Below are 26,964 nucleotides of genomic sequence, written 5' to 3'. Positions count from 1 at the left end.
TTTTTGTTTTCATGTCTCCCCTTTTAGCGTAACTTTGTGAAGCTTGACATCGTCTTTCCTCATATGGGGTTGAAATAGCTAATGTGAGGTCATAGGTTAGGATCATTCATTAATTAACACAGACAAATACACAGAGCTAAACAAACAGCAGCTAAAGGTCTTTGGTAAACTTTGAAAATGCATTATGGCGGAGACACATTCCTGATCAAGATACTGTCCAATTAACTGCCTGGCTGTAAAATGAATAGATACCGGAGGGTTGGGAAAAGTTGGGTTTAGTTATCTGTCTTTGTCTTTAGCTGTTTTGTGAAAGTGACATCAATTGTTGGGTGCAGTTGCACTAGATAGATGAGCAGGCTGCTGGACACATGGTTCAGTACTTCACCATTCTGTGATAAAGCACATTTACTCCCATTTTGGTGTGCCAGACACACAAGTGTGTTATCTAAGCGTGGGCTGAAATATTGTGTAAATAAGTGCACATTTAGGGCCAGTTCGGTTGGGGTGAGGGGAGTATGGGAGCGTTAGCACTGCTCTATGATCTGCCCCTAAAAAGTGAATGCCATGTTATCTCTACCCCCTTCTCTTGTTCTACCATTGGCACTCCCTTTAACACAGGGTCTGGACATTTATCTGCCTTAATGCACACTGTCACACACAGTGCACACACACCACCCAAAACCACTTCCCAAGCCACCCAGATGGTGCACACACACACACACACACCCAGCTGGGGTGATTTCAATAGGCCTCAGGATAGTATGATGAAATAATTAGCCTAAAAATTAATGAATGGAGGTGATGATTAAACCATACCAGTGTTTTTGTATATTACAGCCCATCTATTACAGATCACATATACTTTACATCACAGCACACTAACCATGCTACAGTCATTTATTTTTTTAGTATTTTCCTACTGCTAGGTAACTAATGGTTTCCATTATTATATATGGTATGAAAATCTATTATTTAGCGAACTCCTGAAAGATTTGCTTTGGTTGTGTAATCCATCACAATGAACATCAAGTCTGCATGATTTTTTGTCAAATCACATTATTGGTGTGAGGTAACGCAGTGCATACTTTTCAAATCAGTCTGTATTGATCAATATTGCATCTCTGCTACAAGAAAAAGTCCTGCATTCAAAACCATTCTTAAGTGCATAAGTAATAGCATCAAAATATACTTAAAGCACCAAAAGTGAAAGTACTCATAATGCAGAATTAGTGATGCGTTCATGTTACATAACTATTAGTATCACTAATGTTGAAGCTGGTAAAGGTGTGGCTAATTTCAACTACTATATACTGTCTGGTGGCTAAATCCATAATAATACATTGTAATTTATTAGTTGATTTATAGTTTGTTTAATCTGAATCTGCAAAGTAACTAGTAACTAATGTCAAATAAATGTTGTGGAGTAATAATTACAATATTGGCTTCCAAAATGTAGTGGATTAGAAGTATTAAGTAGCATAAAATGGAAATACTCAAGTAGTGCAAGTTCAAGTAAGTACCTCAAAATTGAACATAAATTTCAGGAGTCTGCACATCATCATGTCATTTTCATGCTGCATTAAAATAATGGAAATCAATGGTTGACTAGAAAAGTAAGAACATACATTATAAAATCTTAAATTGACTGGCATGCATTTGAAAAAAGTCAGAATAAAATATAAAGATTGATTTGTAGTTTAAAAGTGTTATGGCCCTTAAAACATATGGACTATCAAAGTACACTAATTGTAAACTAATGACGTTTTAAAAAGTAGTCCATGTATTTTCTGTGTCACTGTAAATAGTTGTAACTGTTAATTTACAGACTTAAAAAGTTGATATGTGGTATTTCAACACGAATTTGAGAATCAGTTAAATGAATTATGAGATATGAATTGTGGGCGGTGACAGCAAATTACATTGTCCGAGGTTTGACGGATTGACGGCGGATTGTCCAATGGACTTGAAGTCGGGGGCTCCACCAACCAATCAAAAGTGAGATACACAGCCGGTCCCCGCCCCCCATATAATTAAATCCACACCAGCGTGGCGGTGGAGATGTTTGGAGTTAGGACAAGAACGCGGAGAGGGACAAAAACTGTGGCCACCTCGCAACTTTCTGGCCCACTAAAACACGCTCCAGCCCGGAAAACTATAATGAAATATACTTCCAGGTATTCTTAGAAGACGTAAGAGTTGATGTTAAAGTGACTTTTTGAAACTGGAGCTGCTTCCTTGTTCGACAACGGGGTGAAATATCTCAACATCCTCACAAAGAAACTTTGCTTGCTAGGCTGCTAACTCGCACACAAGCCAGAAAACAAAAGTATGATCACCGCCGAAGACTTTATCACACGCTGTCAGTAACATCTAATCTGTCGAGCTACTCGTTAGTGGTGGTTGTATTTATTTGGAAATGGTATCTATATTACTCGAGACTGACTTTTGTAACGGTTTTTAGTAGTCTTCATCACCAGTGGAGGAAGAGTTGCAGCTGGTAACTTAGCCACGACCAGTGTTTCCACAGAGCACCCCCCAAATCTCCAACAGGCAGGACATCCATTGAGCTAAGGAGTCCTAGATTTGTTTCTGGAAAGATGTCTGGCCGAAGTGGCGTTGGACATAACCGAGGAGCTACTTTGGGTCCACAACCCCTCAAGGCTACTGTTCCCTATCAGCTGGCCAGCAAGCCTCGACCTAACCGGAGAGATGGAAAGTCAGGTATGAACACCTGTCCCACTCTATGGATCATATATACTTATGTCCCTGGGTGAATGTGTATAGGCTTAAATATGATGCCATCATAGAAAATGTAGAAATGTAGATCATGTGGCCTTCAAAATGTGTAATTTCAAACCAGCTATTCATACTCCATAGTTAGTTTCAAACTTGAGACAGATGACCTAGCTAGTAAAGTCCCGTGATTAGGAAATCTCTAAAGCAGCATCCAGGGTTCCAAATGAACTTTTTCGTAAACCAGCCAAATGGCTAGTCAAGGATTATATTTTACCAGCCACTCGATAGATCGCCATTGTTTTTTTTGGGCTGGTGAATGAAGCAAATCTACCAGCCCCTTGCATGTTTTTGTCAGTATTTGGCTAGTAGATGGTGCTAATTTTGAACCCTGGCAGCATCCATAACACAATCAATGTCAACCAGGAGGTCAATGTACTATCGCTCTCTGTAACACAACTTGCAAAATAAGGTGTTCAACTTTTTATTCATTGTTAAAGGGTTGTGTTTTATTCTTTTCTATGTAAATGTAGCTGTGGGTATATTGAAGTGTTGATGGGTTTGCCTGTCATGTAGTTGGAATTGAATAATAAAACAAAGTAGACTTGGTAAAAGATTATAACCATATTATATATTAATACGGACAATACAACCTAGTAATTATTACTATATAGATATGACTATAGCTGCCATAAATTTGTATTACCAATTAATTTGGCAATTACCTTGTCAATTAATTGATTTTACTTTTTGGTCTTTAAAATATCTGAAACTTGTGAAAAATGCCCATAGAAGTTCTCAGAGCCCAAGGTGACATCTTCGTATTCTTCTACATGTCAGACAAATAAAACTCTTCATATTTCAGAAGCAAAGGCCAGCAAGTTCCGGGCCTTTTTCCTAAATAAATGACTCTATTGATTAACACGTTATTAAAATGGTTGCCATTGAATTCTCTATCAATCTTTTGATCAAATAATGGACTTATAAATTCAGCTCTAGATGTTATTGGCTATGTAAAGTAGGTCAAAGCTTACTTACTGTAACTACATGATGCGTTATTTTTTAAAAAAAAATTTTATTTTTATTTTTTTTAAAGACAGATTTTAACATTTTGATTGAACTTTAGCTTTGATAACTTGAGATTTAACTTGAGCTTTAACATACTCAATTCACTAATCCTGCCACCAACTGATACAAATTTGAGAAACAGGATAATTGAATCTGTCGCTGCATGTCAAATAAAACGGTTTCTCCTTTTGACAGCTGGGAAGCCCAAACCGCACCAGCTGAGCTCTGGCATGAGGCGGACGATGTCTCTAGATGCCATCATCGGGCCGTACCTGCAGGGACACTGGCCCAAAGAACCAGAGAGCCAGAGCAGCCTGTCGCGCAAAGACCAGTCCACCCAGGTCGGCTTCGCATGAAGAATGTGTGAACATAATAATGCTGAAAGGAATTGAATGCATAACTTTACCAAAGATTGTTTCCATATTTTTTGAGTTTTTTTGTTTTTTATGTCATTAATGACTTAATTGGTTGAGTCATGTTGAAAAATTTGTTTGCTGTTTTAGAAGAGAAGGAAGTTGCTAGTAGAGAGGAGGGAAGGAGGGAGTGTCCGGTGCTTTCATAGCTATTACAGAGTGATAACCACAGCCATGAGAACAGTCTCTCAAGTCAGCTGATGAGGCCGTTTTGGCTGCACCCATCCTCTCTGCTCTGTGTGCAGGCACTCGCCACTGCTCTTCGATTGCCCACATCCTCTCCCCCCCCCTCTCTTTTTGTTTTTCAGTTTCTCCTACTCTTTCGCTCTTTGACGAGTGCGTGTGGGTGTGGATGGTGTGATGTGGCTGCAGATCAGCCTTTGAACATGAAAAGCTGTGCTAAGTGTGCAGCTTTTGCTTAAATATGTGTTAAGTCTTGATATGCTGTGGGACTTAAACGTAACGGTTTCCTTTTTTTATTTTAATATGATCATAGAGCAGCTTCAGGCTAAAGCTTTAATAGATATGCTTAGTTATTAGTCAGGTGTGATTTATTTTATTTTTTTTAAAAGAGAATTAGTTCTTATGGTTACTTTTTTCCTCCCCAGACCCCAGACTCATGGTCAGATAAATCCCAGAGCAGGAGAGGTAGCAGCAGCCACAAGCGATCGGCATCATGGGGCACCGCTGAGCATCTGCGAGAGGTGATTCTCTTGCCTGTGTTACTCAATGTGTGTTTGCAAAAACCAGGTTTGCTAAACTGTAAGACGGCGAGCTCTTGAAAAAGGCCTGACTCAATTACTTTGACAGCGTTGAGCAACAGGAGACACAATTATCTCATCTGCAAGGAAACTTCCCTTTTTGACAACTTTCAGGAGCTTCACTCAGATATTTTATCTGAACCACCACAAAATCCGATTATCACCACTAAAATGTTAACATGCATCAGGTGGTTGTAAAGTGGGTGACGTTTGTAAGTTTAAAAGACTTCCCCTTTGTGTGTTTGAGTGCAAGCTTATTGACTGACAATAACCTTTGTTCATTGCAGATCGCTAAACTAAAACAACAGCTGCAGCAGCGCAGCAAACCTGCAGTCTCGGGGGGGCATGACAAAGACCGCCAGCGTGGATATCCTCAGGGGAGCGGTAGCCTAGGAACTACTCGGGTACCATAGCATCATCACCACACATAAACTCACTGCACTACTTACTACATACATGCATATGTGTGCACACTTCTTACAGGCAAAGTTTAACCCTTTACTTGAAGGTATCTCTACATAAGCGTGACGTGACACGCTCATGAACACATGACACTGTCCTGACACATGAACCCTAACTTGTCACGACAATAACGAATGACAATTACTAAAAGAAGTGTTTATGTCATAAATGTTTGACTTGTTTAATGTTTGTCATGCTTATGTAGATACCTTCAAGTAAAGTGTTAACAAACTTTGCCTGTAAGAAGTGTGCACACAAGTTTTATGATGATTTTATTTTTTTCCCCTCAATCAGTGCAGCCCGTCTGACTCTAGACAAGTTTTACTGATCACCTCATCAAAGTGAACTAGACAGTGCAGCTCATCGCAGGAAGGGGAAAAAAAAAAAAAACACTAAGCAACAGGAAGACCACTACATCACATCGCTTCTGCTTTTCAGAACGAAATCCGTAGTTCTGCATTTCAGCACAGCTGGTCTGCGCTGTCTTGTGTGGTGCCACACTCCACTGAGTCGAGGTGGTTTCAGACCAAATGTGGTGTCGTGACAAACCAATGAGAGACATTACAAACCTGATTTGTACCTGGAAGTGTTAATGAGGTTTTAAGGCCAGTGATCTCTTTAGCACATATGGCTTGAATATTTAACTCATGATTAATGTGCTCGGGGGACTGCGTAAGAGTAAGAGAATTTTTTTTCAGAATTAGTTCATCCCTTACACAACAAGAGAAAGTCCTTCACAAAAAGAGCAAATAAGAAACTTTCCAGAGAACTGTAAAAAGTGTCTGATCTGTTAAGTTGTCTCTCAAGAGTAATGCGGCCTAAATTCCATTTAACTTGTTTTTGTCTCCTCAGACTCAGCCAGTTCCCATCCCCCTTGCTCCCCTGTCTACACTGGTCCCTCGACTGCGCTGCAGTGTGGAGGGCCTCAACCAGGAGCTGGAAGGCATGTTCATCTGCCAGCCATTGCATCCTCAGCAGAGGGTAACTGTCACCTATCCTCCACACAGCATACAGTGTGAAAAGATTCACTATTTGTTTACCTATAATTAAAAGGAAGACATTTTTTATTTATTTTCCTAAAGGTTGCATGTGATATTATGGTGGTTGACATTATTTACACACTGTGGTTTTCTTGTCTTGTCAGCTCCTTGAGGTTCCAGACGGTCACCGGGCTCCAGTCCCTCTGCAGAGCTGCAGCAGTGGATCTCAGAGTGACCCTGCCACCACACCCCTGACCTCATCATCATCATCCTCCTCCTCCTCCTCCTCCTCCTCACCCAGCTCCTCTCCCACAAACCTCTCCACCTCCCCACCCAACTATGAAGACGCACCTGTGGATTTGCACCAAGGTTAGCTTTTCAGCAGTCTTGTATAAAGTACTTGAAAGCTATACTTGATTAAAAGTACAAGTATCTTACCAGAAAATGACTTTGGTAGAAGTTAAAGTCACCTTTTTAGAATATTACTTGAGTAAAAGTCTTAAAGTATCTGATATTTACTGTACTTAAGTATCAAAAGTAATTTCATGATATTAAATATACTTAACTATTAGAAGTAAAAGAAAACATTGATTATGAACTTTATTGTGGCTTCCTTTTATAGTGAAGCATAATACTTTCCACACCTTCTTAAACATCAAGTCTGACATCAACGTACGAAAACATTTCTTGCAAGTAACTAAGATGCTTAGGGAAAATTTAGTGGAGTCAAAGTAAACCTTTTATTTAGGATATGTAATGGAGTCAGTTTCCAGAAATATAAATAACAAAGTAAAGTACAGATACGTGAAAATTCTACTTAAGTACAGTAACAAAGTTACATTACAACACTCCTTAGTATACAGTGTCAGTTCGCTGGTTCCGTATTTCCTGGTGCTTTCAGTCACGCATGAATGTAATTGTGTTACCAAATTGCAATATATAACTTAAACTATAAAAAGTTAGATCAATTTTAAAGTGTAGTATTACTAGAAAAATAAAGGGAAAGTAAGCTGCTGTGTGGCACGCTCAATCACACAGGCAACATTTATAGACACCCCCAAACATTCATACTTGCATTCAACACAGGGGTATGGTGATAAGCTCAACATCCTTATACTATCACAATTGAACGGGAGATAATATAGATGCTTTACCAAAATGTAGTTTTCCTCATGTTATTTTGCTTTAGTTAAGCTAACTTCACTATCAGCAAAACAAAGGTGACTTTTTTTTCCCCCCGTGGAGACCAGTACTTGAATAGTGAAGTCTCTTCCTGAGCCCACTTCATTCTCCCTTTTTTTTTTTTTTTTCAGATTCAGGAACTTTATTAATCCCAATGGGCAATCCATTCGCAGCTTTTCAGTCCATACAGTCAGTTCCAACTAGTCTCGCTTTGCCAGAGCCTCCTCCAAAGCGCACTGAAGGAGGGTCTGACTACTCCACATAGCATTTGGGGATGGGAGGAAAACATGCTCTGGTTTAATGGCATTTCTTTAAACCAATCAGAATTGTCTTGGTCGGTGCTAAACTCTGCACAGAGCCGCTGCAAAATAGTCGTGCGAGAGAAAATTCAGATTGGACAGACTGCCCAGATAGCTGTCTCAATTGATCCTGCAGAGATCTGAGGAGCAGTCAAAAATAGTCCTCATTAATCCACTGAATTTAAAACTCCAACACAAAGAAAGCGGAAGGAAACGGAAAATACGCTCATCCGGCGGAATTTCCTGCGGCACCGGAGCAATCCCAGAAGTGGAACGTCAAGGATCTAGAAAAGTTCCAACGAACACTCCCCAAACAATAGCTAAAAATGTTAAAGATGTCGGAGGAAAATTATTAAAAAGGTATAGGACAGATAACATAACTAAAAGCATTAAATAAAAGCAACACATGACACAATAAATAAAGGCAATATAAAACAAGTCCTATACCTCTGTGGTAGCCATCATTTACAATGAGCATTGTTTGTCTTTTTCACAAGTTGACATGAAGGGATAAATCAAAATGAAAGGTTACAAGCTCTTTAATCAGGCTTTTTATGTGCTAATATTTGATTGTGAATCAAAGCATTTAACACATTCAATATAGTTGCTGTGTATGGTACAGACTGCTAAATGGTTACAATGTTCATGATCTTGTGATACACTGACTGCAGTCACACTTTTTTACCAACTGAGAGGAGTAGAGATTGGAAAATACTTTATTTGCATACTTTTGTTAATACCTTACCATTTAAGTATTGACTGTAGTACATTGCTAAAATTGTAAAGATTTTATTATTACAGCGCAATTTGTCCTTTTCATGCCTCCGCACCGATGACAGTGTGTGTGCGTGTGTTACTGGCGACAAATTGATAATTCCAGTGCTCAGAAACTCCAGTTTATTATGTTAATAATAAAATGGATTTAGTCTCCGCAGGAGTTGCGCTAAACCAAAAGGAATTGTAACTCAGTGTATCAATAAGTAATGTACACAACTTGCCTCAAATCTTGTTGTAAAAACTGTCCTCAGAAGTTGTGCTTTAAGAATCTTTGATTTGAGACTTATTTCTTCCCCTGCTACTTTCAGGTTTGATAGACAGTGCAGAGATGTGCCTCCTGTCTCCATTCCTCTACCAGAATGAGGCTGACCTCTCCCTGCCTCTGCTGATGTCCTCCTCACCAGGGCCCAATAAAAGTTGCTGCTTCCAGAGAGAGCCTCCAGAGGGCTGTGAAAAGGTCCGAGTCTGGGAGGAAACCAGGTACTTTTGTTCTGCATTTGAGCAGAATTGACACTCATGTTTGCTCTGAACCAAATCTACAGAAGTCACCAGCTTGAAGGGGCTGTTAAAGCTACATTGTGTAAGAATTTCTCCCCTCTAGCGGTGAAATTGTATATGACCAACTGAATATTACATTCTAGCCCCTCCCATTCCGATCGCATTTAAACTGCTACAGTGGCCGAACCCAAAATTAGCTCTTAGTATCTCCATCGTTTACACGCAGCTGTTCTAGCCACTCCAATATTAACTTTGGTCTTGTTGCTTTGCCTGTCGCATTGTCGTTTTTAATTCTCCTTTTCGCTTCCCTGGCGAGTAATCTCCCCCTGGCATTCGTCACGGTGCGGGGTGCTACTGAGTGTAAAAGGGCGAAAGGCGGAGGTATGTCCCTCTTTAAAGATGGAAGCGCAACATGCCGGCCGTCATTCGAGCGACTCGCTGTATGTATTCTGAATGATTCTAAATGGCAGATTCTACACTTATGAAAATACTTTGATTAGTTGGTGGAAGTAATTACACATGAATGAGCACATATTTGTGAAAGAACAAAGGGTTTTTTGCTAAGAATCAACTACAAATATTATACAGTGTAGGTTTAAGAGTTCGAGGTTTTTTACGTTGCATTGTTACATTTCCAGACTTTTATTTTTAAGTGTCCTACCGTTTTACGTTTCATTACTATAGCATTTTCAGACTTTTTTTTTTTTTTTTTTTTTTTTAAATTCCACCATTCCCTTTCCTTGTCTAAACCTGGTGCCTACATTATCCAAAATGAAAGTAGAAAAAAAAATAACTAAAACAACTTTCCTAAAGAAATTCAGTAGGGTGTCACCCCCACCCTTACTGTTACGACACGGTGTCATTAATGCCTAAAGTACTGCCGGTTTTGTCCTTTCATTGTTTTTACTCAACCTTTTTATATTGTCGTGAAATTCGCGTGCAAGAATGTTTGCTACAGTTGCAGTTAAGTACTCTCTGTCGTCATGATTTTACTTTTCCGTAGCTTGTAATGTCTCTTGAGTCTAAAAGAATGAAGCCTGACGATCTAGTGACTAGTGGGTTCTAATCATGACGAGTGACTACTTTTATTTTTTTATTTTATTTTTTTTTATTTGAAAGGGACAAGGAAGCCTTTCACGACAGTGACAGTCACACCAGCCGTGTCTGCTGTGTAACCAAACCTCATTTCTACCACTTACACTTTGAGGTATTAGTTTTGCCATTAGTGTCTTACAGCCCCTCTCCTCTCATCCTGTAGCACCCCACGCCACCCCAAGTCAGCCCTCATCTCCTCCTGCCCAGACCCCAACAAGGTGAACTTCACCCCCCATGGGGGCTCAGCCTTCTGCCCGGTCAGCCTCCTCAAGCCCCTGCTCCCCTCCATGGACCTGTTGTTCCGCAGCCTTGCCGTCTCTCCAGCGGGCAGTTGCTCGAGCCAGGGAACGAGCTCCTGCCAGGCAACGTCCTCTGGCAACCGGGCTGCTCCACCAGATCCTCCCGCCACGACCGCTGTCAGGGGAGAAAGCTCTGGGGAGGGCCTCGCTTTCTGATCACAGCTGCAGATCTCTTTGTGTGAATGCAAATATTTCAGTGGTCTGGGACACATTCGTTGATGTTGCTTTGTTTTCAGAATGGACCATTTCTTTTCTATACAGGTTTGAAATAATCTTATGTTGAAAAATAGTAATATTGAGGAAGAAAAAAAATTATTAATATCGTACGCAATGCAATGGATATGCTTTACGAGCTACTTGTTTTGGGTGTCTGGCCATTGTGATGTTTCTAAATCAAGGCATTTCTGTCATTTCATAATCCAAAGATATATATTTTTGGCCAAACACAAGTGTGAGAGACGAGGCAGTCTTATTCTACTCTTAACTCTACCTGAAATGTGATTTGTTGGATGACTGACCTGACTGCTCACGTGTTTTTTTGTTTTTTTTCTCTTTCCCCAAAGAAGCCATGACACACTGGTTTTTAAAGTCTCACTGCAGTGTGTCCTCTCTGTCCAAAATGTTGTTAGGAGTCTGGGTCAAGGAAGGAAACCCCCTGTTGGATAAGTTTGCTTGTTTTTAAGTATACAAAGATATTTATCTGCAATTCTTTTTACCTAACTTGACCTTGCACCTGTTGCTGTACACGACAAATCAGTTGGTTACTTCTTATTTACCTGATTTAAAAAGGAGAAAAAAAGAAACTCCACAAAATGAAATCCCATTTTGATAATTTTTGAATGAAGGGATTTTTCCCAGTTGTTGGACTTGGGTAGCATCAATACCTAAATGCTTTAGCTAATGCATTCCTGCTTTAAAATTGTACAGATGTTATTTTTGTTATCTTGTTTACTTGCGACAAAAAAAAATTTGTGCATGTGTTAATGGATAAAAAAAACAAAAACCTGTTATTCCTTGACGTTCTAGATGTGCTTGATGGTATGTTTATAGTTTTGGGGTTTTACAGCCTAGTTGACTACCTAACCAGTTTTAGTGGTGTAGATTTGTCATCCTTTCTCCGAAGACGTTCTTCTTCTGCCAAGCTGACAAGTTGATGTTCAAATAGTTTTATTTCTGGTAGACATGTTTGCACAAATTGAACTGCTACTTTTGAGTCGCAATTCTTATTTTTATATTCACTTTTGTACTTTAAGACTAGTTATGTGTATTTTCTATATATATATTTTCAATTATCTGCAACATAAGCTAAAAAAAAAAACTTGTTACTTTTAGTTTTGTTCTGTCAGTATAATTGAGGCAGGTGTTACGTGAGATACTGTATCTGGTGGATTTTTATGCACTTCCAGGAGAGGGTTTTAATGTGGAGGAGAAGAGGTTTCTTCCATATGTTGGTCCTGTGTGTGTGTGTGTGTGTGTGTGTGTGTGTGTGTGTGTGTGTGTGTGTGTGTGTGTGTGTGTGTGTGTGTGTGTGTGTGTGTGTGTGTGTGTGTGTGTGTGTGTGTGTGTGTGTGTGTGTGTGTGTGTGTGTGTGTGTGTGTGTGTGGGGGGAATGGGGGAAAAAGATGGATTGAAACATTGTCTTTTTCCAAATAATCCTCAATTTCAATGTTTTATGAATCGTGTGGATGCTGGGGGTGTGTGCTGTTATCTCAGGTTCTGTGTTCTGATCATATAAATATGATTGATAACCGGTTGTCTTTGTGATTTATTAAACTAGTCAAGTCATAACTCTTAAGGTCTGAATTTCCAATGACTGCAGAGAGGTGTAGTACCTGTAGTCTGATTTGGGTCCTCTGGAAATCCGAGCGTGGCCGGTTAACCCACTGTTTTCATTTTAAATGAATTCCCCATGCTGCCACGTTGCTGTTGGATCATGCAGATGTCCACGGTTTAAAAACCTTTACTTCCATGTGTCATTGTGACATTTTAAGTTTTCTTCTCCTTTGTCCTGGATCAGATTATTATTTTTTTTCGTCTTAGATTTGTCTTTCGTATATATCGTGCTGTCTGTGTATTTCTAAGTTGTGTTTTAAAACTGGGTGAAGTTCAACAGTTAATCTAAACAATTACCCTGTTGGAGTAAAAATGCCAGAAAATAGTCCTGAAACAGTCAATCGACAAAAAATTAATGGTCAACTATTTTGACAACTGATTAGTTAAATGATTCACCGTTTGAGTAATTTTTCAAGCAAACACTTGCTGGCCATTTGATTTGGAAACAAACTTTCAATTACTGGCATTTTATAGACAAATTGATAAATTGTTTAAGGAAATCGTAAATAATTCTCAATTGAGTTAGTTCCTCTTCTTGCAGGGCAAGTTGGTCCTTGCACAGTCCTTGCATCTTTTGCCTGTTAACACATTTTACAGTGCTCTTGAGTTATTTGAAAAAGCAAAGCCCTCCTTGAGTGGGGAAAAGGGGTAAACCTTCAACTTTTAAAATGAATCAGGTTTGTCCTGATGGAGCTAAAATATCTTGCTTGTAAATAGTGGCTTATCTTTCTCTAATAATAAATAATAAATTTCCCTAATAGATCCGATTGCGTTTTGTTTTATAGTTGGTGCCAGAAAACTGAAGTCAGGTTCTTTTTTCACAAGCTCATTTCTGGTGTACGAGTTTTTTTTTTTTGTTGCACTTGCTGTCCCAAGCATGATATACAGTCACACATGGTAGACATACAGCTGTTGCCGGTGCATTGTGGGACAGTAGAGGAGGTGTCGTACAGTTGAGTGTACATTCAGATTCAGCCCGCAGGAAACCACGAGCTCCTCCGCAGTAGTGCGCATTTCTACACGCAGATATTGGCTTTAACGGACTCTGTCGGTAGATTGTCCGAAATGTTGGGGGTCGTCGCCAAGCAGCTCAAGAGCCACCCAGCTGTGAGTCTCAGCTCTTATTTCTTTATAACATGTAAACGACCCGGTGACATTGAAGACGCCAGTAAGGACGCGATGGTGTGGTTGTGCGCGCACCAGTTTCCCGCAAATCTCACCTTATGTGATGTGTGGTTATAAATGTAGGCTATTTATTTGTGCAGCTTTCCTCAATTAAGGCAACGTCTGGGAAATGTTGTATTTGCAGTATGCGGCAGATTCATTTTTATAACGTTATGTCTATGACTGCTGAAATGTCTTAATTCCTCGACAGTTTATAGCCGCATGTGGATAGAAAGGACGATAAAGGCAATTTAATGCCACTGATTTCAAGCTATAATCCACCGTTATCTTCTTTTCCAGACAATATATTCCTGTTATCATCCTTCCACCTGTAACATTAAAGGTGTAGCCTACTATTTCTTTTTTCTGTGCCGCCTTGTGACCGGATTATTTTTTTCTCTAAAAATGAAACCAACTGCTCCGATGAGGCATTCACACAGGAGGAGCCATAATTGTAATTATTTATAAAGTGCGAAATCTCGTCAATGATAGGGCAAAAAAATCTCCATGTCCATGTCCACAGCCATATGTGTGGGTCGCTGCAGCACGTACACATATGTATTCATACCAGCGTGACTCATGAGCAATGTACTGTACAATGTATCCAAGGACGACGGGGTGAAACAGTTTGCTTTACGGCAGCGCCCATAATAATAACTCACTGGGTAGAAATGTCCCCTAAACAGTGTAAGCTTTCCATTCAATATTTCGGTGTTTAAATGATCCATTATTTGGGAGAAAAGTCATGATGTAGGCCTAGATATCAAAAGTGAAATCTTATGTTATATTTCATAAGCTGTAGCCTACACATCTCACATGTGTAATTGTGCTGCTGGGATGGAATAAAAGTGGAAAACAAGACAAATCTTAGAGGCCAAGAGATGATAACCAGGATAGAAATATGATTCACTAAAGTATTCTTATTCTATTTTAGACTTTCCTCTTATAACTGGTTAATTTTTACCTCTGAAATGATTCAATTAAAACAGAAGAAGTCCTTTGTTTAGAATACAGTAGTAATTCACTGTTGTTGGCTAGTTTCACAAATTAAGTTATGATTGAAACCTGCACTGCGATTCATTTCTCTTGTTCTTTGCCCACTAGCTCATCCCACTCTTCATCTTCATCGGTGGCGGGGCAACCATGAGCATGATGTACTTGGGCCGTCTGGCTCTGAAAAACCCTGATGTCTCGTAAGTCTCTGTCACATCTGAGAAAGTATAAACTAACATAGTGTTTTCTTCAGCACTCAGTTGGCTTTTTATTAAACCTTTGTGTGTGTTTTTAAGGTTTATGATAATGATGAACGCTGATGAACTCACATTAAAGAGTTTTCTTATTTTATGTCCTCAGATGGGATCGCAAGAACAACCCCGAGCCCTGGAACAACCTGCAGCCCCAACAACAGTACAAAGTATGAGCCTTAATGTACATTTTTTACCTTAATAACTTCTTAGCTTCTGATGCATGGTAATCACTTACCGTCATTTGTTTATACCTCTTTATATGGCTGCTTTATACCGCAAGCCATTTCTGTTATCTTGCCTCAAAGTCCATATTGCCTCCCTCATACTGATTGTCGCATTTCCAGCTATTTACAGTTAACATGGACTACTCCAAGCTGAAGAAGGACAGGCCTGATTTCTAAGTTGCTGTGTCTTCGCACCTACATGTCTCTGACTTTGTCGTCAGTGGAATGAGCCTTTGCACTCTTTGCCAAATACAAAACAAACCCGACACTGAATGAAGGTTGAATCACACTGCGTGCTGCACTCTTCAGTCAGATCATTTCCAGTGTGAAGGAGGAAAGGGATCATTCACTTATCAATGATTGTTTGAATGAAACAGGCAACCACCTGTTTCACTAATTGAAGAATTTATTTTCGACTTTGTGTTAATTATTAAAACTATTTAAATCACATGTCTCACTTTCATGTTTATTTTTGTGCACAGTTTAAGTCCACAGTAGCTTTGACAAAAGCCTTAAAGCACACTAGAAATCACAGCTTCAGGGTTTTATAAGCAGAGGTACGTTTTTGGTGGTATGCTATATTGAGATAGGATCAGGTAGCATGAAAGGTGCCAAGTGATGTTGATGCGAAGATAAACAGTGTATGTAAAGTATTTGACCTAATGAGCTCCTAAATCAGGGGAAGTCCAGTCATTTCCTGTCACACATTGAGGTTTTGCAGTCTTTGGAGAATACATCTAGCCTGGCTCCGCCATCCTACATACTTATACGCTCAATTTTCATTTCCCTTCAGTACAAATGAAATGCACAAGAGTCTGGTAGGACCAGGCTAGAATACATCCACAGTGTACTGCAGCTGCTTTGATTTCATCAAATTATTATAGACCATGTCAGTGACACTACAGCAGGTCAGGAGAGGTGACAACCACTGATAATGTGTTATTAACCAACATTGGCCACATTAGGACAAATCTCTCATTACCACTTGTCAGATCTGTTTTTCACCTTTTCTATAATTGTATTAAATTAATTTTGTTTTCCAAATTGTAACACCAAGATCTGACACTACAACTTGTTTTATACTGACAAGGATCTACATTGTTTTTAAGGAGAAGTTTACATTTAATGTTTTGACAGCCTAGATTTAAAAAAAACTTATTTAGTCTTTATGAAAAAGGTTGTATCATTTGTTTGTTTACAAATCTAACCTATATATTAGCTCAGTATAAATGGGACATTTTCTTTTAAGTATAACACGACATGCATTATCTTGTTCTCCCATAATGTCCTTACTATATGGTAATTATTCTTTAATTATACACCCCGTCTCTTAAGAGATGTCTAATTTAAACAATTTCCTCTCCCTAATAACTAACATTTTAGTTCATCAGAACACAGTATGTTTAGTGCTTGATAATTTTGGTTTTATTCGATCCATCCTGCTTGTTTTGAAATCTACCAGCGGGTATTGCTTTTTTTGTGGCCAGCAGAGTGTGCCGTTACAGTAACAAATGGAAAACATATTCTGGTAAGAAATACAGTTATCCTGCAGGGACATTATGCTACTTTGAGTGGACAAGGGAACTGATTTAAAAAAAAATGTTTTTACACAAGTCAAATAAAAAATATAGGCAATTTAAAATATATTTTGTATATTCTCTACAAAATACTGAAATCCGTGTTCACTTGATTCTTCAGTTGGTGGCGATAACGCTCCGGTTGGTGGCAAACCGCCATTTAGCTAAAATAGAAGAAGAAGAAGATCGCCTTCTCGCGATATTCCGCTTAAAAATAACGCGGGACAGTGGGAGAAATTAATCCGTTGTAACTACAACCGTGGTTGAAAGAGAGAGAACATTAGACAGTCAACAGAGGGTAACAAATGTTCAACTAGATACACCTTGTAATAAATTACATTGTCCTCAGCGCAGCTCTGTTTGTTGGACTCTCCCGATATATATAAAAGCAGCAGCTTAACACGGTTAACGCGTCTGTTTACCGTTGGCAAACGTTTGTTAGCTAACAGCAGCTAACCAGCTGACTGTAGCTCGTTTTCTAAATGGATCCTACGGAGGACTTGTCTGCTCGGGTCCTGCTGAAACATATTCTGAGCACCGAGACACCCAGGACTCCCATCACCCGCAGGTACTTCAACAGCAGCTTGACCTTTTATTATTATTATTACGTTTTTTTTTTTCTGGGAAAGAACTTACGAAGTAAAACTATTGGTGTTTAATGCTTTAATAACTAAAGCTAGCTAAGTTAACGTTAATGTTAATGCTACCCTTAACTAGCTATATATCCTAGATCTGGCATGGTAAGCTTTAATTTGGTTGCTTGTGCTGAACGTATGCTAAGCTCAGCTTGAATTAAACTAAGAGTAAAACTATTTCCACACTAACGTCTTAAGGTTACACCTGACACAGTGGTCGGGCAATTTACCACATCAATTCTTCATTTTCCAATAGTTAGACATGAGTCTCAATAACTTTGTATCCAGTATTTTACTAATCATGAGCTGTCTTGTCTAAGTGCCTCCAAACCACAGAGTAGCAGCGCAACCAGAACCAGCAACAGACTGAGCAGGAATGACGCTGGTGCCCAAACCCCACAGGACATCCTAAGACGTAGCCTGAGACATAAAATACGAGAGGTGAGTCCGGCGACCAAAGTTAGGGCTGATGATTAACATGCTTATGATTCTCTTAAAGTTGACCTACTGTATCTACCTTCTTTCCAGAGTATAACCAGGCAATCCCTGCCCGCTACTAAAAGGAGGACTACCTCAGTCGTGCTCAGAAAGTTGCCTTCCTCAACCTCAATGCTGTTTGATGATGGAGACACACCGCGGCACATACTCAAGAACATCATGCTGACCGGTATGTGCATGGGCCTGTCTTTATTCACACATAATGTTGCAGCTGTTTGTTGTCCTTTTAACCCATGTCATTTGTCATATGATTCAGAGCCTGTGAAGTCCCCTGTGGTTCATGAAAAAGCTGCGTCAGAAGAGCCACAGCCATCTTCATCCGCCTCCAGCATCACAAGGAAGCGTCCTAGGTGAGTTGTGTGTGTAACATAAATTCCAAGTTTCTGACATTTGGGATGTCTATCCAACAGTAGGATAAGTTGCATGGATGTTGGTTGTGAGGAATCAAATTTGTATGTCATTGCTGTGCCATAACAACATTTCCCCCCCCCCCTTACTTGCAGTCTCTTCAGCAATATAGACCTTTTGTATGCAACTGGCTAAATTATGTTGTGTTATGTATAACAGGTTAATATTTGCTTGACTTTCAGTTTAGAGCTTTCAGGGTTGGACTTGCGTTGATATATTGGCCGGAGTGGGCACCCATAGAAGCACTGAACAGGGAAGGAGATCGGAACCTTAATGAAACGATTTCGCCTGAGTTTAACGTAACGCTTTTTGAAAACCGTCTTAAAGATGGAAAAGGTAAGTGTATTGATAGGCTTAAATGTTGGATTTTGTAAGATTCTGAGGATGTTTTTTTTTATTGTGAATTGACACATTTGGGCAGAACACACACACACACACACACACACACACACACACACACACACACACACACAGAGAGGACTGAAACTGTGTAATGCGCAATACTGTAGATACAACTGTTTAGTATTTATTCTCTTATTTATTTTTGTTTATCTTTAGAGTCTTCTTGTACATTTTTGCACTATCCCTTGCTGCTGTAACATTGTGAATGTCCCTGTTGTAGGATTAAGGATTTTGAATCTTTAATTTACATTAGATTTGGAGCGTTCTCATTATACTCCTACAAGAATGGGAGGATGGTGATGGATGTTGTAGAAACATATGAGCTGTATCAGTGAACAGTATGTTTTATTGACTCGCTGATGAATGCTTGTGCTTACAGATGTTGAGGAAAATGAAGAATCAATACGTGACCATTCATCGCTTTCTTTGTCAAGGTAAAAAACTACAATGTTCTGTTTTATTTTACATGGAAAAATCTCGCTGTTTACAGTGTTAATGAGTGAAAATATTACTATATGGTCCGTCCAATCTGTTTTGCAGTTCCACTTCTCTGAGTTTAAAAACCCCCTTTGTGGATGTTCGGACTGAGAAAAAGGGTTTGCAGAGAAGAGTTTCTAACCGTCGAAAAATCTCAGAAGAAGAATTTGGCGCTGCTGTAAATAAAAGGCAGATGGCAGGTAATTATAATGATTCAAATACTCTTCCTAACCTACCAAAAAAAGTCCTTTTTGTTCCATGTGTGGTCATATCTATAAAAAGTCAATGAGAGAACCGATTAATTGATTTATTAACTTTTTTTTATTGACCATTTAAACTGTAAATTGTCTAAAATAATGAAAAATGCCCCCTAGTAGTACCCAGATGATAGTAGACTCATCAGCAGCCATACAATTGTGTTTTTAATTAATTGTTTTTGTCAATTTCTTTTTGCATTTGATTCATTTTAATTGGTTAATTAATTGATGGCTTTAACATCAGGCCTTTTTAATCTAAAAATGGTCCCCTCCGATGTATTCTGACCCGTTATAAAGTATATTTAAATTTACATTATAAATTCCATCCCAGCTACACGAGCAAGCAGGTGGAAGGAAGCAGATATAGCTGTTACGGTTTGGAAGGGAGGCACAAATAGTGTAGTATGTATGAAAATAATGGGGTTATCTGCAACTGCTGCCCTCAGTGTCATCATGCTGATGGTTTTTCTTTTGTGGTTTTCTCCCTCCCTTCCTGTCACCTAGGAGTGAGCAGCTTTGTGCAATTGGAACGGGGTCTTAGTGAGACTGAGGACTTCACTTTGGGCCAAAGCAAACTCAGTGAACCTGATATCACGGCCGATATCCTCCAGTGTGACACGGCTCTCTACGCCCGGCCTGATGCCATGACCTCCAGCTTTTCCTTTGTTGCATCTCAGGACAAACCAACAGTGTTGGCGTCTCAGTTTCAGAAACAGATGGAGCAGGAGGAGCAGATGGAGGCAGAGCAGAGCAAGCTGGGGACAGAGAAGTCAACGTATTCATTTCCAACTGAAGAGGGGGCTGAACCTCAGAATGAAAAATGTTTTTCTCAGTCTGAGAAGGATGCGGATGCAGCTGAATTTCAAAAGGAGAAAGAGAAGAGTACAGCTGATGGCCGTCTTGAAGATGCTGCCGCCATGTCTGAGGAAGAGGAATGTATAGCTGAATCCCAGACAAGTGTAAGCAATGATACAGCCGAGTCTGAGGAAGAGGAAAACGGAGTGGAAGCTGAGAAAGGTGCAGCTGATTCTCACACTGAAGAGGATGCTGCAACCAGGTCTCAGTCTGAGGAAGAGGAGCCTGCAACAGACTCTCAAACTGAAGAAGGAGGTGCAGATGACTCTCAAACTGAAGAGGAACAATGTGGAGTTGATTCCCAACCTGAAGAGGATGTTACAGCCAGGTCTCAGTCTGAGGAAGAGGACTGTGCACCAGACTCTCAAACCGAAGAAGAAGGTGGTGCAGGGGACTCCCAAACTGAAAAAGAAATTGCTGTTGATCTGCAGTGTGAGGAGGATGTTGCAGCCAGGTCTCAGTCTGAGGAAGAGGAGGATGTTGCAGCCAGGTCTCAGTCTGAGGAAGAGGAGGATGTTGCAGCCAGGTCTCAGTCTGAGGAAGAGGAGGATGTTGCAGCCAAGTCTGAGGAAGAGGACGATGTTGCAGCCAGGTCTCAGTCTGAGGAAGAGGGGGATGTTGCAGAACACCAAAGTGAAGGAAAAAAAGAGTCCCCCTTTCCCCCTTTTAAAAATAAAAGGGAGGTGGTTTTTTTTTTTTTTCTCCCGGAGGGGGGGGGTTTGGGGGGGCCCTTGGGGGGAAGTTTTTGTGCATGGACATCAGAACAGCAGGAACAGGACTTGGAACACATCGGTCAAAGGGCTAGGCGCTCTGAGGGTAGACTCATTATGCCTGTCAAAGAAGCAGGTGAAGATTTGGCAGACACCACAGAGGCAGGTAAGGACATCAAAACATAAAAATCTCTCAGTGTGGGTTTAACTAACAACTATTTTTATTATTAATAAAGCTGTCAAAAGAGAGAAGCAGCAGGCCCTTAAATTAGAAAAGCTGGATCCACCAGATGTTTGGTGTTTTGACTTAATAAACAATTTAAACAATAAATCAATTTTCAGAAATGGTTGGCATTGGCAATTACATTTCTGTGGATCGACTGATTAATTCACCAATCATTTCAGAACTAGTATGAATAATACTAATTATTTTATTGGCTATACTACATTATCCTTGTAGTGTGATATAGTGAAACAAAGACATAAACTAAGCCATTCTTACAATACTGATGTTCATCTTAATATTGTTGAGGTTTAGAATATCATACCTGGTTGATAATCAATATGTTTTGATTGAATGATAGTTACAAGTTAGAACCATTGCTATATTTCCCAGCTCTAAATAAAATGACAGGCATGTCAAGGTATTTTGAAGTTCTAAGTGTGGTTGTTTGCATGCAGGCTGGTCTGATGGCAAGTCCAAAGCACACAGCAGCCTGGAAATGGAAAGCCGTGAGAGTGGTCAGCTTCGTGTTGGGATCCCTGACTTGGCTGAGTCCTCAACCCAAAGACTGAAAGATGCTTGTTCTACAGAAGGCGAGCCTGATGCCGATGAAGAGAACTCCTTTAATCTTCCGGAGAGGACACATGATATTGAAGAAAGTAGGCACCGGAGTGACCATTCACCTGAAGAAGCTGCTCAACAGGAGGAAGAGTGGGAGGATGAAGAAGATGAAGAAGAGAGTGATGGTGTGTGTGTGTGTGTCTGTGTGTCTGTGTGTCTGTGTGTCTGTGTGTCTGTCTCTTTAAAAAAAATGAGAATAAGAAAAACATTTTTTTTGTTTTCTAAAACCTTCAGAGATCTCCAGCAAGACTCCAGCATTTGTCAGACAGAAAATGAACTTTTTTCAGCCCGATGCTCAGGCCTCCCCTTCTGTCTTTAAGAATATTCAAGCCAGGTTAGTTGCACTTTCTGCTACACTGAAACATCTAGTCCATTTTTTATTTCATTTGTTCACATTATAACACTACAGATATAATGGAGCCAGGCTGATAAAACATTGTCCAATTGGAATGTCAGACATATAGTTTTTAAAAAAATCAAATGTTATTAATTTATGTTACTGACAAGTTCTTTTAATATCTTTTATGCCAGCAGTAGTACAGGTGAAGCCTTTTCTGCACCTAAACCAAAGCAGGTGAGACAGAGGAGGAAAGGGCCGGCTAAAAAAGAAGCAAGCCTTCCTAAGAGCTACCTAATGGGCGTGTTCAAGCACTTTGCCAAAACGAATGTCTCTGCAGATGTGTACCCTGTACTACAAGACATGTAAGTAACTATGACTATAGAGGGTTTTGAGTGTTGAGACTGATTAAAGGTGCTGTAGGTAGGATTGCGATGATCCAGGACTTAGCCCAAAAATTTGAACATCGACAACTTCTCAGTTCCTCCCCCCTTTCTGCTGAAGCCCAAAATGGTCTCCTAAGCCCCTCCCCCCACAAGGGAGAATGACTAGGCTCGTTCGAGATGAGCCAGATCTGCGCAGAATCGATCACCGGCGATCGGCGCCCAATGCATGCCGGTTAGATTTGTGTCCGACTTGATCCCGACTTGCTCTGACGTCATGCACACGTGGGCAACGATAATCTCACGAGACCAAGGCGGCCGCAGTTCTGAGACGCAGGTAGCGCAGTTGCTTTTCACCAACTGCAAGAACGCCAGCGACGCCAGGGCGCGGAAAGCGCCGGGTCTCAGCTGATCGAACAGCTGATCGGTTCAGAATCGACTCAACATGATGACGTTTTATATAAACTTTTTATTGGTTTTGAATCGGAGGGATTTTAACTGTTATTTGTCTCATTTAAAGGCTTATTCTGTACAGAACACCTGTTGTAAGGCTGATAGTTATATTTAGAAATCAGAGAGACTAAGTCTGTTCAGATTACGGATCATTTATAGTCTGTTGGTAATTAAAATCAGCAACAGATCGCATGTAGAGAATTTTGACAGCTACTCTGTCATAATAAAAACAACTAGAGACTGTGTAGGAGCTGATATATGGGTCTGATAACATTTTATTAAATCGGAATCGGACCCGAACGGACCACAGTGTTTGTGTCACTTCCTGTTCAGCCTGAAGGCTGCTGGAGTCAGCTGGAAAACTGTCCGACTTGAGAGCGGACTTTTGTCACCGCCCCAGTCTGCTGCCGCCTGCTCTCGTCTACTTTACAGGCGAGGCGCAGTTCATCTCGAACGAGCCTAATGTGTGTGCATGAGCAGTGATTGACATGCAGTTAGACACCCCCCACCCCCACCCCCCAGCCCTGATTGGTGTATCTTAACAGGGAGCTGTGGATTTTTGCATATTGCACTAAAGGCTGTAGGTGGTGCCAGAGGAGCCAGATTTTTATTTGTATTTATTACCTGCTTCATGTAGTTCTATTGGAACATAGGGTCAGTTTCAGCAAATATGACAGAAAGTTAGTTTTATAAGTCTGGGTTCCCTTGGCTAAGGTTTTTTTTCTTTTCTTTCACTGTAATATGGTGATGACGTCATGGATTTCTACCTGTATCGTGTACACTTGCTGCATTGTAATTCACTGTCTTTAACAGAATGGATAAATACTTTGACCGGCTGGCAGTGGACTTGGAGACCTATGCTGTTCATGCAAAGAGAAAAACCATTGAGGTTGAAGATGCTGAACTGCTGTTGAAAAGGTAGGTGTGTTGTGTGCTTCAATGAGTTTTAAGGCAACATATATGATGATTTGTGATTAATCAAAAGTTTTTAATGTGACAACACATTATTAAAGATTCATAAAACTAAGACTAACATAAACGTAAATGCTTGTTAACTGGATGACTGCAGCATTTAAAAAAAGTCAAAGCATTAATTAATATATGATTTCCTTCATACTGGACTTTCAGTTCCAACTTGTCATTTAATCCTCAAACCTGCATTAAATGATTTTTTTGGCCACTTGGGTGCAGTTCAAGAAGCTAGAAACACAACCAACATATTTAATCACCTTATGGAGTTATGGCAAACATGTACACAGGCACTCGATCCGCTGTTAAAACATACTTTTTATTAGAGCAGCTAAAACAAAATACATATAGAAATGCATGTTAAAAACCTTTTAACTACAAGTGGAGCAATCACATATGGTTCCAGTTACATCATTAAAGCAACACTAGAGAACTTTTCCCGCTTCGGTCCCCCTACAGGTTGGAAGCGTAATTGTCCCATTATGTCTCATTCAAACTACAGATCCGCCACCCGATCTAGCAAACTTGCATAGTGCGGTTATAGCCGGTAGAGAGCCGCAAAGCGAATGCAGGAGTGCCATTCACCCTGTTAAGAGTTTTATAAACCACTGAAACGATTTTGGAAAAATGAAAACATTATTTTAAGTTACAAAAAGTTCTCTAGTGTTGCTTTAAAGTCTTAACACAGACCTGAGACCTCAAACACATCAACTCACATTGACGAAAAGCAAGAATTCTACAGACAGCTGTAATGCTGTCAGACATAGAGTATGAAGAAATAAATACTGCCACTCTAGGATTACGCTGACCTCTAGACTGACATGAAAGGTAAGCACGAAGAGCTCGAATTCTGAAATATCCCTCAATGCAACATTCATCTATGATAGCACAAATCTTAACCGTATACATAAGAAAAAAGTCTGACACTTTACATTAGTTTTCTTACTATTGACTTAGCTGGTGTGTTTTTGCACTCTGCAGACAGGGTCATGTGAATGACAAGGTGCCAGTGGAAGTTCTCATTGAGAAGTATCTTCGTATGGACCAGCGCAAGCTCCTGATCCCCATTGCAACCAGTGGAAATGTTGTTATCCCTAAAACGCGGAGATAATTGTTTTTATATACAGCTGCAATTTATTTTGTCTGGTTTCATCTTTGGACTGTTATACATATTACTTGCACTGCATTTGATTTGGATAAGCATTGTCTCCATTTAATGTTGTTAATCAGAATATAAAGGTTTCTGTACGTGTATAAATATTTGTTGACAAGAATTAGTTTTTGTATGTGATGTCTGTATAGCTTTTTCCTGTCTGTATTAGGCCGGCCACACACTGCCTGCGTGGCGTGAGCGTGGCGTTTCTGTTGCGTTTCAGCTGCGTTGCGGCTGCGTGGACTTTTGTGTCTTTTCACACCAGAAACGTGTCTGACGCAGTGCTGCTGTTAGCCTTGTGTCGACACGTTTCCCATTGATAAAATGAAATATATACATGTTAAATATAAATATATACTGATTTGATTATAGCAGAGACAACGTCGGCAGTATTGACGGCAAAATAGGCTACAGAATATTTTGTTCTGTATTGGCAGGTGCAATATTTGAAAATTGATAATTTTTTTTTTTTAAATTACATTTATATCTGCATTTATGTCAAAACCTAGAGACTTTCAAACATCAAAATGTCATTTATTAATATGTATTTGTGTCAAAATGACATATAAACATATTTTTGTATTCTATTTTGCCTGGAAACGCTTCCAACACACTTCACGTTTCTCGTGAAAAATAGGCGTTGGTTCTATTTCTAGCATGCACGCGTTTTCGGCACGAGCCGCACCTGAGACGTGCGTGTCATGCAGGCAGTGTGCAAACTAACCTGTTAACATGGGAGCCAAAATAAAAACGGACACGCCACGCAGCCAGTGTGAAGCCGGCCTTACTATACTGTGTTTGGAGTGTGGTTATATATCTGTACATAATGCAACCATTTTCTGGTTGACAACAGTGCTTTATAATTAGAAGTACAAATATCTGTCAACTTTCTTAATTTATCCTTTTGTGCATATATATTTTTTTCTGGCAAATTTTTTTCTGTGCAGGCTTTAAAAATTAAAAGATGTTGAAATAAAGATAAATTGACACTAAACTAGTATTCCCCCTTCCGAGTGGCTTTGTTGACCCATTTGAAGAAATAAGTTGAAGCATAAGTTTAAAGCATTGATCTTTATTAAAAGTAATGCTAATGCAGATGGATGCCATTTGAGTGTTTTCCCTTGATATGTCAGACCATGCTGTACTTGACAATTGTTGTGGAAGCATTTAAATTGTGCATTTACAGAATGGTCAGATAGTTTGGGCAAAAAGCTGCCATAGTTATGTCTTTTTAAAGGAATATATTGGAGGAGAAAGTACCATTTTGACAGGGATTTGTGCTGGCAGGTCGTACTGTCCAGTGCTTCACCCGTCCACTAGATGGGGCAAATTAATTACAACTAACCCTTATCACTATCGTTAGCTGAATTAATGGAAAACCTCACCTGCTCGACATGAATGAGCCAGTGGATATAGAGATTAATTCTATCAATGTCCTAAGTTAGAACTTTACCGGTTTATACTCTTGGTGTGCTGTGTTATTAAGCACAAGGCAGTAGCTCATCCAGTCTGCTGATTTAATTAAGATACATTTGTTTTTAATGGTGGTTAAGTTGAACACTGGCCCCAGCATCCATGTGAATGAACTATAGACAAAGATATTAGTTATTTCTTTTCACCCAATATAAATAGGCAAGGAAGAGAGAGAATGTGTTTGTGTGTGTGTGTCTGTGTGTGTGTATATATGTATATATATATATATATATATATGTATATGTGTGTATATATATATATATATATATGTATATTATATAATATATATATTTCAGAATTTGTACTGTATATATATATTTATATATATATTATATTATATAATATAGATATTTCAGATTTTGTACTGTATATGTATATTTTATATATATATATATATAAAATATACATATACAGTACAAAATCTGAAATATTTGGCTGTAGCAGAAGGCAGGTTGTTCGCCGAAGGGTTGGAGAGCGGTACAATAATGAGTGTCAGCA

The 26,964-nt window shown here is 39.6% G+C and overlaps 3 protein-coding genes across 3 annotated transcripts; all 3 read left to right on the top strand.

Annotated features, from left to right (window-relative positions):
• The first annotated feature begins 2,597 nt into the window (after positions 1 to 2,597).
• Positions 2,598 to 11,577, top strand: LOC120551374 (protein FAM117A-like). Its single transcript, XM_039788789.1, has 8 exons — positions 2,598 to 2,721; positions 3,997 to 4,142; positions 4,823 to 4,918; positions 5,263 to 5,379; positions 6,290 to 6,418; positions 6,582 to 6,786; positions 8,984 to 9,155; positions 10,432 to 11,577. The coding sequence occupies exons 1-8, from the start codon at positions 2,598 to 2,600 to the stop codon at positions 10,721 to 10,723; spliced, it is 1,281 nt and encodes a 426-aa protein (XP_039644723.1). The 3' UTR covers positions 10,724 to 11,577.
• A 1,751-nt stretch (positions 11,578 to 13,328) lies between these two features.
• Positions 13,329 to 15,485, top strand: ndufa4b (NDUFA4 mitochondrial complex associated b). Its single transcript, XM_039787264.1, has 4 exons — positions 13,329 to 13,507; positions 14,669 to 14,757; positions 14,918 to 14,978; positions 15,156 to 15,485. Exons 1-4 carry the CDS (start codon positions 13,466 to 13,468, stop codon positions 15,210 to 15,212), a joined length of 249 nt encoding a protein of 82 aa, XP_039643198.1. The 5' UTR covers positions 13,329 to 13,465; the 3' UTR covers positions 15,213 to 15,485.
• Positions 15,486 to 16,825: 1,340 nt separating this feature from the next.
• On the top strand, positions 16,826 to 25,400 carry cenpt (centromere protein T). Its single transcript, XM_039789123.1, has 15 exons — positions 16,826 to 17,180; positions 17,568 to 17,688; positions 17,776 to 17,914; positions 18,002 to 18,095; positions 18,336 to 18,363; positions 18,447 to 18,489; positions 18,935 to 18,989; positions 19,096 to 19,232; positions 19,794 to 20,793; positions 20,887 to 21,020; positions 21,536 to 21,823; positions 21,933 to 22,032; positions 22,230 to 22,400; positions 23,685 to 23,789; positions 24,822 to 25,400. The coding sequence occupies exons 1-15, from the start codon at positions 17,095 to 17,097 to the stop codon at positions 24,949 to 24,951; spliced, it is 2,631 nt and encodes an 876-aa protein (XP_039645057.1). The 5' UTR covers positions 16,826 to 17,094; the 3' UTR covers positions 24,952 to 25,400.
• The last annotated feature ends 1,564 nt before the right edge of the window (positions 25,401 to 26,964 follow it).

The sequence above is a fragment of the Perca fluviatilis genome, chromosome 21 (genome assembly GCF_010015445.1).
Source record: "Perca fluviatilis chromosome 21, GENO_Pfluv_1.0, whole genome shotgun sequence".
NCBI lineage: Eukaryota > Metazoa > Chordata > Actinopteri > Perciformes > Percidae > Perca > Perca fluviatilis.
This window is presented reverse-complemented; position numbering and strand designations above follow the sequence as displayed.

Excerpts from the sequence above, each read along its gene's own strand:
- ndufa4b (XM_039787264.1), top strand. The coding sequence starts at position 13,466 with ATGTTGGGGGTCGTCGCCAAGCAGCTCAAGAGCCACCCAGCT. Across the intron at positions 13,508-14,668 it reads AGCTCAAGAGCCACCCAGCT|CTCATCCCACTCTTCATCTT; the intron begins GTGAGTCTCAGC and ends TTTGCCCACTAG. Across the intron at positions 14,979-15,155 it reads AGCCCCAACAACAGTACAAA|CTATTTACAGTTAACATGGA; the intron begins GTATGAGCCTTA and ends TCGCATTTCCAG.
- LOC120551374 (XM_039788789.1), top strand. The coding sequence starts at position 2,598 with ATGTCTGGCCGAAGTGGCGTTGGACATAACCGAGGAGCTACTTTGGGT. Across the intron at positions 5,380-6,289 it reads GTAGCCTAGGAACTACTCGG|ACTCAGCCAGTTCCCATCCC; the intron begins GTACCATAGCAT and ends TTGTCTCCTCAG. Across the intron at positions 6,419-6,581 it reads CATTGCATCCTCAGCAGAGG|CTCCTTGAGGTTCCAGACGG; the intron begins GTAACTGTCACC and ends TTGTCTTGTCAG.
- cenpt (XM_039789123.1), top strand. The coding sequence starts at position 17,095 with ATGGATCCTACGGAGGACTTGTCTGCTCGGGTCCTGCTGAAACATATT. Across the intron at positions 18,364-18,446 it reads TTTCAGGGTTGGACTTGCGT|TTTAACGTAACGCTTTTTGA; the intron begins TGATATATTGGC and ends ATTTCGCCTGAG. Across the intron at positions 21,824-21,932 it reads AGATGAAGAAGAGAGTGATG|AGATCTCCAGCAAGACTCCA; the intron begins GTGTGTGTGTGT and ends TAAAACCTTCAG.